Here is an 11,271-nt window from a genome sequence, read left to right as displayed (position 1 = left end):
CCGGAGCCGAGAGCAGAGCTGGTGTTACCCGTGAGGTGGGGAGGTAACAAGCATCTCCTCCAAGCACAGTCAGGGTGTGGCGACGGTGCTGGGGAGGCAGCGCCCAAAGTGGGCGCGGGTGAGCAAGGCCGGGTGGCTCTGGAGCCTTTGTGCCCTATCTTGCGGACTCCTCCGGCCTCCCCCGCAGGAGCCCTGCGGTGGCTCCCTGAACAGGATGTGTGCACAGCAGGTGACCTTGCCCAGGATTTTAACCCAGAAACAACAAAGATTGTTTTCTATTTTCAAAAGTAAATCACTTTGCTAAAACAACAGGAGCAAACAGAAGCAGACAGTTTCACTTTAAAAGTTTGATTAAAAACCAGGGGAAAAAAAAGGTTGAGGGCCACCGAAACCTCCCAGACAAGGAAGTCCTGCTGGGCAGTGAGTGTCCTGCAGGTCAGCGGGGTGGCCTCTGGGACCCAGACATGACAGTAGGAACAAGATGAGTGGCAGCTCCTCTCACTTCCAGGCGGAGAAATGTTCAGTATGACCAATCACGGGTACCTGCGCCCTGGTTCAGCCCAAACTGGCCTCCACTGGCCACAGCATCTCCATCTCAGGCCGAGGGCCGGTGTCACCCCTGCAGCAGCTTGTGCTTGACGGCTGTGCTCTCGGAGCAGAGGTGCACGAAGAGGGTGCCAGCGGCCGTGCGCGCCCGCAGCTCCTGCAGCTCGTAGTCATGGGCCCACTCGATGTTGCCCCACTTCTGGATCTGAGGAGAGGACAGGACAGGCCGCAGGGTGACTGCCAGAGCCATAACCCCCAACAGCTGAGGGGAGGAGGCATCCAGGGGAATGGCAGGTGAGAACAGAGGCCTGGCCTGCCCACCCTGACACTCGGGATATGCCTGCATTCCGGGATGTCCAGAACATCTGAAAAGCGTTTTATACTCAGAGAACTTTTTGTCGGGGTGAAAGTGAGGTTTAAGGAATGACGGCCCCACTTGGGTCCTGCAGCCAAGGACAGAGCCCAGACCAGAAGCCAGGTTTCCTGCTCCTGCTGCTTGCCCCCACCCCCACCCAGCCAACTCTGACACCAGAGTCGCTGGCTCTCTCGTGACACAAACCAGCTTCTCCCCCTAGCATTTTTCCAAGCAGATAACTAGACCAACTTGGGAAAAACTGTCATAACAAAAGGCTTTTCATCATGCTAGGAGTCAATTTGTAAAAGCAATTAACCTTCTGAAGCTGGAGAAGTAACAAGGGGACTGCAGAAAACACGGTGATTCTGAGTTAAAAAAATGCCAACGACAGAGCAGCCAAGCCTTGTTCATTCTGAACCACTACATCAGACATGGACTCGCAGCAGCCTCGGTGACCAGGGTGCCTGTCTGTGTGTACAGGCTTAGCCTCCGTGAGCACACAGGTGGCCCCAGGGCATTTGGGAGACCACCCTGAACCTCCAACACAGTGGGGCTCCAGCTCCGCCTCACCTGATACTCCTCCTCCAGGCGCGACAGCAGTACAGCCTGCTCCACTGTCAGGTGCAGGTCCGTCAGGCCCAAGGTCAGCACCAGGGACTTGAGCTGGGTCACCACAAACTCAATCCCTACGGGGACACAGCCAGGTTGGCCCCAGGGTCCTGCTATGTGCAGGGAGCCGCCAGGTGGGGTGCCAGCCCCTCCACATTCTCAGGAGCCTCTGTTCTCCTCAGGGGTCCCTCCTCTGGCCCTGCCTGGGTAGGCCCCAGACCCAGCTCTGCCCGTCAGAGCGAGCACTCCACCCCCATGACTAGAGCCAGGCCAGGGGGACTGGAATGGAGGCTCCTGAAGAAGAGACAGCCACATCCTCCTGGGAGGGGTGAGCCTGCCAGTCCATGAACCAGATGGCAGTGTCTCCCCCACCAACCAAGTGCTCTGGTGATCCTGGGCTCTGCACACCATGCCCATCATGCCCACCCTCCAGGCCCACAGGAAACACCACGCACCCTGCAGAGCCCACATGTTGTAAGAGGCCAGGTGGCTGACCAGCACCTCCCGAGTCCGGGCGGGGATGCTGGGCCCCGTGATGCTGGATGAAGAGCCGATCTCCACACCGTATCTAGAAGGAAGAGGCCCTGCATGAGTCTGTCCGTCTGCACAGCCCCACTTCCTCCTAGAAGCAAAGCCCCAGCTTGCCCAGCACACACAGGCCCCATTGGGGGTCCTGGGAGCCACTGCTATCAGGTCTCCTGACCTATAACCTTCTGTCCCTTAGGAGCAGAGGACAGAGCAGCTATGCATGAAGCTAGGGCTGGCAAGTCAGGAAGCAGGAGCCCAGGCAGTTCCTGAAACTCGAACTCATTAGCATGAAGGTCCATCAGACCTGTGGGCTGCCTGCTTTTCAGAAGGAAGTCTTCACATGTGAACTATAAAAGGCTTCTTTCAAATATTGTTTTCCTTACAATGGTATTTGTATATATCCTGTGGTTTAGTAATTAAGTTGTGTCGGATTCTTGCAACCCCACGGACTGTACTCTGACAGATTTCTCTGTCCGTGTCCATGGGATTCTCCAGGCAAGAATACTGGAGTGGGTTGCCATCTTCTCCTCCAGGGGATCTTCCCCACCCAGGGATCGAACCTGCGTCTCTTGCACTGTAGGCAGATCCTTTACCGACTAAGCCACAATCCTGTATCAGTCAATCGCTTTTTCACACATTTATTAATAAGCCTCCATCACACACACAAGGCACTGTCCCAGTGGGCATGAGCTGGCTTCAAAAACAAAACATTTTCAAGAACAATCATAGCTATGTAAAATGCAGGAAAAACGTAATGAAATGAAAGCAATTTTTGTAATTTTCTTTCATATATCACTGATCTTTCTCATTGGTTTAGAAACATTCTTCCTGAAGTTTCTAACAGTACAAATGAAACACAGGAAGGGGCCACATGTTCCTGTAATCTATTAATATTATGGGTGAGAAATCTTAAGTGCCACCCAAAGCGGACAACTTCGTACCACAGCAAAAACCTGCAGGCACCCAGCTCCCATCTCACATCACTGAACTCCACAGTGAGACGGGATCACATCCTCACGGTGCTCTCGTGGCGTCCAGTTGTCAGGTTTTACCTGATCCTTCAGTGCACTGGCTCCGCCTCTTACTACAAAACCAGAGGATGCCGACACATCATGGGTGCTCAGGAAATGTGTACAGATGAAATAAACCTGAACTAACCCTGCTCACATCACTGGTCTATCCACTCTGCACAAGTGTCTTCCTGGGAGGAAACCACTGGGCATCACCAGTCCCTGGACTGTCCTTCCACAAGTCCCTGCCCAGACTGTCCTCCATGTGTGTCCAGGTCACACACCTGGCTCTGTGATTCAGCCACAGAGCAACTGTGACAACGAGCAGGATGGTAGCGGCCAGTGTGGGCACCACTGTGTGCCCAGCAGTGTGCAGCCCTCCATGTACTCCTCACGACACCCAGGGAGGCAGGGGTCACGAGCCCCACGCACAGAAAGGGAAGCCCAGAGGAATCAGGTCACCAGTCCAGAGTCACACAGTTAATGGGGCAGAAGCCCTTAACTGCATCTACCCACAAGGGGGCCTGTACTGTCTGAGGCCCCTTGGTGCCCTGAACTCAGAACGTCAACCAGCTCAGGGCCCTGGCTGTCCAGTGTGGCCCAGACCCCAGCTGCCAGGTGCGGGGCATCTCACCTCCTCTCGGCCCAGCTGATGACTGGGTCCCACTCATTCCTCTGCAGCTCCACCAGCGTCTCTGGTTCTTCCACCCTGTAGCTAATTAAGTGCAAAAGTTCCTCCATTAATAAAAAAGTACAATCCTCTCATCCAGTGATAGATACAGAAACACGAAAGGCAACAGCAGAAAACCTCTCTACCACCACCCCTCCGCCCTGCCTTCCTCCTAAATTAGTAGGGCTCTCAAAGAGCGGCCCAGGGCTCATCCAGGACCTGCTGGAAACCCACACCCTCACAGGGAGGAGACTAGGAGCCTGCAGCTTCATAAGCCCTCCAAGGGTTCCCTGGACCCTTGACTTTGAGTCCCACTGTTCCAAACGTCCCTGGTTATTGACTAGTCAGGGCCCACAGCGCTGCCCAGTGCTGCTCGTAACACTACACTGTCCTCAGACTTGCACCCCTGGTCCTAGGATTCTGTGCCAGCTCATCACTGCGTCTTGCCGTCCCCTCCTCTCCCAAGAGGTGGCGAGACCCAGCCGTCTGTGCAGCCCTTGTGAGCCCGCCTCCCTCCCAATTACAGATGCGGCTGCTGGTGGCCCTGCCTGATGCCACCTGAGACCAGGCCACTGTTCTGACCAAGAGACAGAGCTGGGGTCAGCTGAGTTCAAGGGTGCTGGGGACAGGAACCTGATGGGGGAGCTCAGGGAGGCCAGGCTGGTGTGAGCATAAGTGGCAGAGAGGCAGTGGGGGTGCAGGGGGATGGAGGGAGTGCTGCCCAGGGCAGAAGGAGGCTCCCATGGCTCTGCTCTCTGAGCCAGGATGCTCTCAAGAAGACTCCCTCCCTGAGCTGGACTGGAAGGGCACCCTCCCTGTAACCAAACTGTCCTCAACACAGTTTGGCATAGACATTCCAACAGCAGCACCACGACCTCTGCAGGGGCCCACCCTGCCCCTCACCCCAGAGCAGACCTCAAGTGCCACCTGGGCAGTAACCCCAGAGCATCTGGGGGGCTCAATTGTTCCTTCCATATACAATCAACACCCTAAAAACCTGGGTGCGAAAACGCAGCCAAAGAGACCAGCTTCTGGATGCCAAGGACAGACCATCTGCATCCCACCTGAGAAGCGATGACCATGCTTGTGAGAACATGCTAGTGGTCAGAAGTGACCCCCTGGGTTGTGCAGCCTGCAACAGCCACAGAGGCTAACAGCACCCTGCATGCCAGGCTGGGGGACAGCTGCTGGGCCGGACAGGAGGGCTGCTCCCGACACTAGTGCAGCTGGCACGTACTCTCTCCCGGGGTTAAAGGGCCCCCTGCCTCCTCACGGAGACCACCCTGAGCAAAAGGCCCAAGGGACTTGCTGGGGCCCTGGGAAAGGCCACCCACACATCCGTTACCAGACGGTGTCGGTGTCCAGGAACTTCACGGCCGCCCGGATGAGCTGGTCCTTGTCCCGCTGGGTGGGGTTGTCCAGAGACGTGTTGCACAGTGTGGTCTGGATCAAAAGCACAGACAGAAAGCCCATCAGCATCCTGAGGTCCCTGCCCAGGCTCCGGGAGGAATGAACTCCCCCAAGGTCTCAGGCTCTGTACCACAAGGCCCTGTGGTATTTTCCAGGAGGTGCTACCACTGTGACAGCAGTGACATCTCAGAGCCATGGACACCCAGGCCCAGGGAGACCAGAGTCAGGAGCCTTCACGCACTGCTGGATCTGGGCAAGTCGCTCACCACCCAGCTCCCTGAGCCTCAGACGGCGGGGGACAGAGCTGCCAGGCCAGGCCAGATTCTCTGGATCCTCCCTGTCGACTGCAGGCTGCAGAGTCACTCTAAGGCTCCGTCTGCAGCCGTCACCCCTGCTCCCCCACAGTCCAGGGGAAGCTGGTTCACCTGAGGCCGAGGAGCCTGCCTGGGACCTGGGTCCACGTGCCAGGACACATGGACTCTCCCCACATCGTCTCTTCCTGACCCAGACCACCAGAGAACACAAGAGCCAACCAAACAAAGTGTGGCTGCTGCAGTGGAAAAGTGGTCAGGGAAGGACTTGTGTCCCAAGATCCTGGAGAAGCCAGGCCCTGGGCTGGGGGGCTGGGGTGGGCTGTCTGTTGGGGGCCTCCCAGAGCCTTACTAGAATCAGGACAGGACTCCTAGTTCTGCCCAGGGCCCCAAGTAGCCTGTGGTGGCCACAGGGGTGGGCTGTGACCTGTTACCAGGTGCATGGTGTACATCTTGATGGTGTCTTGCTGGGAGTCCCACTCGGTGGCCACGGCAATGGCCAGGGCCTCGCTGGGGACAGTGAAGAGCTTGCCTTGGGGCGTCCTCAGCTTCCTGTGGTCCAGGTTGATCTCGAAGCCACCTTGAAAGATCGAACGGAAACCTCTCAGGTTGATAGGCAGAATGGAGTGATCACCCCTATATTTAGCTACTTGATTTGATGTAAGATGCCCCAAGTCCCTTCGTGGGGAGCGGCTTATAGAAACATACTCAACAAGAGCGCTGGGACAAGCTCACTAAGGAGCTGGCTGGAGGTGAAAAGTGTCCCTCACCTCCCATTCACAGAAATAAACAAAAACAAGAGGCGGTGAAAATTCCACTCACCTTCACCCTGTGAGATGTTGACATTCTGATAGAACCTCTTCCTTTCTGTGGGAAAGATTTTTCAAAAGGGGCAGTTAAAGGAGTGGAGGCGCTCATGACTTCACAACTGACACTGACTAACCATCCAGACTTCCCTGGCAGCGCCCAGTCTCCTCTCTCCACATGGTCAATAGCTACTGGGAAAAGCAGGGGAGGAGGAGCCACAGCCCCACCAGCTCCCAAGGACAGTGGCCGTGTCACAAAGCTGCAGCTTGCCTGACCCCAAGACTTCTCCAACACCCCTCCACCCCCGGGCACAACACACTAGAATCTACAGATGGTGTGACCACCAACATGATGAAGTATTACGATGGCAAAATTTACCACCTTTGTCTGAAATCACAATAGTAATTCTCTCATACCTTTGACCCAAAATAGGAAGCTCCCACTGACCACTGCTTTATGTGCCAGTCTGGTCTCACTCAGACAGCAGGTAAGACTGAGTCCAGCAGACCCCACATCTGTTGGGAGACCTGGGTCGAGGCATCCAGACTATATCCAGCATGTTTTCCAGGGCCTGGCGGGGCAGCAAGTTCAAGGCCAGATCTGGCAGGAAGCGGAGGGCTGGGGGGGGGGGGGGGGGGGGGGGGGCGCGGTTCCGAAGACTCTGACTCATCTCTGGGGGAGGGCTTGGGGGAAGGGCCCACCCACCAGCAGGAAGTACCAGCAGTGTTCTACACATGCCAAGGGCTGGAGATAGGTCAAGAGAAAGAGACCCGGGGGCTGAGGGGCAGCCGGGGAGGTTACAGGCAGAGATGGACAACAGAGCCTGAACTTCACAAAGCTGCCAGGATAGCAAGGTCTCCCTCAAGAGGGTGTTCGTCCTCTGCCCACCTCCTCTGCTCTGGCCAGGCCACTTCTGCACTGATCAGAGATGCCAGCCAGTGGGCTCAGGGCTCTGCTGGGGGGAGGAACAAACTTGCTGAGGACCAGCCCCCTCCCAGAGCAGAACTCAAAAGCCACCCTGCTCGTGAGGTGCATCCTGTCTCATGGGAAGACAGACACTAATCCAGCCGAACAATAAAGCAACCATGGATGCCAGAGGACCAGACAAGCTGCAAACGCGCACTGGGAAGGCTCGTCTCATCTAGGCTAGAGGAAGGCCTCTTCACAGCCAGATGGCACCCAAGATCCACAGGAGAGTGGGCAGGCCCACCTGAACTGGTGGCTTTCCAGGGCGTGGGGGTGGGGAGTTTCCAGGAGAAGGAACAGCTCACAGAAAGGTGCTGGGCCTCAGAGAGCAGTTTCGGAGCTAAAAAGCTGGTGGGCAGGGCAAGCCTGCAGTCACGGGGCAGAGGATGGCTGGAGAGGCCCAGATCTGGGGAGGAGCCTGGCAGCTCACCTCAAGGAGGGCTGGCGGAGTAGGGAGTCACGTTGGGGGTTCACACGGCGCTGAGAACAGGATCTGGAAAACTCAACTGGTGGAATCCACACTCACCAATTTCAAAAGATGGAGGTTTTTTTCCTGGACCCTCCCAGGTCCTGGGTCTCACGAGACAAGTCATGAGACCAGGAGCCCGTGAAGCACCCACATGTTCAGTGATGAGAGGGTGAGCTGACAGCAATGGAAATCCTATCCTTGGAGATGGGAGAGACAGGCTAATCACCTTGAACCCTTATTTTGAGCACAAATCACTCCCTTTACAGAATATCTGTTTCTTTGATAAAACCACACTCGGTGCCTTTTAAATGGCAATTTTAAGGACTATATAGATACAAAGAAATGCGAATGTGGAGAAGCACTTAATTTTAAAAGCCGGTCAACAGAAAACTGGCTGTATAGGCAGAGAACGCTAACAAGCAGCTCCTGTGAAGAGAGCGTAAGTGGAAATTGATGTCCACGCGGCCCCTTTTTCCTGTGAGGTTGCTCCAATCCATATAAAGAAACAGGCTATTTTCTGTGTCACCTCCCCCGACACTCCTCGTCCTGTCCCAGGCTCCCCGGGCCAGTTAATGCTTTTTCCATCAGCCTCAATTTCCGGGCAGGCCTTTACTCGGGACAGAACTGCAACCCCCACAATGTACCGCGAGCGGAGGCCGCGCCTCCTCCGAGCGGTCTCTTTCTAAACAGCGCCACCTCGCGGGCCTTATGCCTCACAGCTACATTTTGACTGCCCACAATCCTGGGGCGGCTCTGGGCCAACTGTGGGGGGACCAAGTATACAAAAAACCCTCTCAACTCAATAATAAACAGACAAGTAACCCAATTCAGAAATGGTTAAAGCATCTGAATGGACACTTCTCCAAAGAAAATGCACAAGTGTCCAAAAAGATGCACCTAAAAAGATGTTCTTCGACATCATTCATCCTCAGGGAAATACAAATCACAGTCCTTCACACCAGCTAGGAAGGCTATAGTCAGACGCACAGATGTCGGTAAGGGGGCAGAGAAACTGGGACCCTCACACACTGCTGGGGAAATGTAAAATGGCACGACCACCTTGGAAAGTGGTGTGGCCAATCCTCAGAAAGTTAGTTAGCTACCGGTTGATCCAGCAAGTCTACTCTTGCGTGCGTGCTAAGTTGCTTTAGTTGTGTCCAACTTTGTGACCCTATGGACTGCAGTCCACCAGGCTCTTCTGTCCATGGGATTCTCTAGCCAAGAATACTGGAGCGGGTTGCCATTCCCTTCTCCAGGGGATCTTCCTGACCCACAGATCAAAGCCGGGTCTCCTGCCTTGCAGGTGAATTCTTTAACAATGAGCCACTGGGGACGTCCTGTCTGTTGTTAGGTACCTCCTAAGAGAAATGAAAACACATTCTCACACAAAAACCTGTATTCAAGTGTTTACAAAGGCATTCAGAACAGTCAAATGATGGAAACCACTCAAATGTTCATCAATGAATGACTGGGTCAATAAGACCTGGTGTGTCCCCAAACTGAGTATTACCAGTTATGAAAAAGAATGAAGTACTGACACGTGCTAACCTTAGGAAGAACCTTGAAAATACGCTAAACGGAGAAAAGTCAGTCAAAAAAAGACCACATTCCATTCATATTAAATGTCCAAAATAGGGAAATCTACAGACACAGAGAGTGAAGTAGTGGTTGTCTAGGGATGGAGGGATGGGGCACGGGGGTACACAGAGTGTGGCAGCTAAAGGGTACAGGGGTCCTTTGGGGTCATAAGAAGGTTCTAGAACTGATGGCTGTAGAACTCTGAGCATACTGTGCTTAATCGCTCAGTATGTCCGACTCTGCAACCCCACGGACTGTAATCCGCCAGGCTCCTCTGTCCACGGGGATTTTCCAGGCAAGAATATTGGAGTGGGTAGCCATGCCTTTCTCCAGGGGATCTTCCCAACTCAGGGATTGAACCCAGGTCTTCTGCAAGGCAGGGGAATTCTTTACCATTTGAGCCAACAGGGACCATTAAACTGTACACTCTAAGCGAGTGAATTCTAAGTGCATCATCTCAATGAAGCTGTTTATAAATTCTTCAGAGCAAATGTATCTACTACAGCAATTACTATAAACAGGCTAGATGACTAAATACTTTTCCCCCAAACCGCTCCAGCATCTACAGCACGGTTGGCAAACATTTTCTGTAAAAAGCCAAAGTGTTTTAAGCGTTGCAGGCCACCCAGTGTCTGACACAACCAGCCAACTCTGCACCATAGTGAAAACAGCCTTAGGTGTGTGTCAATGAATGAGGGGGGATGGGTTCCAGGAAAACTATTTACAAAAACAGGTGGCAGGCTGGCCTCCCTATCTACAGCATCTCCCTCAACCCAGCACAAGCAGTCTCTGAAGACGAGGCAGACACTGAGAAGCTAAACCACTTGTGCAGACGACAGACAACTTGTAAGCAGAGACCCCCAGCTTTGACTTCACCGGTGTACTCCTCAGCTGGACAGGAACGCTCTCTGAAGACCTTTCTTCTTTATGCAGCTGACGGCTGGGACAGCTGGTAGGAAGCTGGAGGCCACACGGGCTTCCTCGGAACAGCTCCAACACCACAGTGACCTTCTTCTTACCCTCGCCTTCAGCACAGTACTAACTGGCTGGCAGGAAAGCGCTACTGTCTTCACTTACTTACAGTCCCACTCTTATCCCAAAATCTCTCCCTAGAAGTAATGAAAGATCCGCTACATAAAGTCTCATCCGAGTCGGAAGTGCAGGAAGAAGGCACGGGATGTCAACTCCTTAGAAGAGGTGGAAGGTGTTCTGGGAGGTCAGAGGAGGCAGGGACAGGACAGCTGCGGAGCAAGCGGCCGGGATGGAAGACTTAAAAGCCCGAGCTTTAGGCCCCTTCAGTACCGGTCGCGGGGACACAGAAAGCAGCCTAGCAGACTGGCCTTTGCCCCGCAAATCTCTCAGAGTATGCTTTGCGCCCCTGGCGCAATCCCGACCCAGAAGTCGAATTTCCCCGCCTGAAAACAAGGATGCTTCCCCAGTGAAAAATCGCACCTGCCAAAAGGAAACGACGCGCGTGTGCCCTGGAGCGATCCCTGCCCTCGCGGGGAACTTCCCTCCCGACGTGTGACCCTGCAAGGCCGATCCCTCAGCCTGCTCCGCCCTGGCCTCCCTCACCTGCCGGGGGCACATAGGCCCGGATGGGGGTAGGGGGCTTTGGCTCCAACCCCTCGGAGGCGGTGAGGCCACTTCGGGGCCGGTTCAGGAGGCGACGCCCCCCATCCCGCAGCCGAAGGCAGCTCCTCCACATCGCGCGGGGGCCTCAGAGAACGACCGCTCGAGACCAGAGCGCGGGGAACACGGAGCGGAGGGACCACACGCTGCGTGCTCCGACTCCACAAACCTTCTCACCGGTCGCCGGTACCCTCACCTTCTCTGGGCGCCGCCATGTTGCGCACGACACTCGCAGCGCGCCGTCGCCGCGCGCCTCAGCGCACGCCACAGCCAATCAGCATCACAAACGCCCCGACCCCGCCCCCGCGCCGCGCCTCGGGAAAGAGACTACAAGTCCCAGAGGGCATCGGCCCCCGCCACGTGCTGTCCCCGCCCGCCAA

At 55.2% G+C, this 11,271-nt stretch overlaps 1 protein-coding gene across 1 annotated transcript; it reads right to left on the bottom strand.

Annotated features, from left to right (window-relative positions):
* Window positions 1-245: 245 nt before the first annotated feature.
* ATPAF2 (ATP synthase mitochondrial F1 complex assembly factor 2) lies at window positions 246-11,133 on the bottom strand. Its single transcript, XM_020914001.2, has 8 exons — window positions 10,835-11,133; window positions 6,262-6,306; window positions 5,874-6,019; window positions 5,064-5,161; window positions 3,683-3,763; window positions 1,966-2,078; window positions 1,472-1,587; window positions 246-751 (listed from the first exon to the last, which is right to left on the bottom strand). The coding sequence occupies exons 1-8, from the start codon at window positions 10,965-10,967 to the stop codon at window positions 614-616; spliced, it is 870 nt and encodes a 289-aa protein (XP_020769660.1). The 5' UTR covers window positions 10,968-11,133; the 3' UTR covers window positions 246-613.
* Window positions 11,134-11,271: the final 138 nt, after the last annotated feature.

Source organism: Odocoileus virginianus, chromosome 17, assembly GCF_023699985.2.
Source record: "Odocoileus virginianus isolate 20LAN1187 ecotype Illinois chromosome 17, Ovbor_1.2, whole genome shotgun sequence".
In the NCBI taxonomy this organism is placed as follows: domain Eukaryota; kingdom Metazoa; phylum Chordata; class Mammalia; order Artiodactyla; family Cervidae; genus Odocoileus; species Odocoileus virginianus.
The sequence above is the reverse complement of the archived record's forward strand: the minus strand, read 5'-3'. Positions and strand labels throughout refer to the sequence as shown.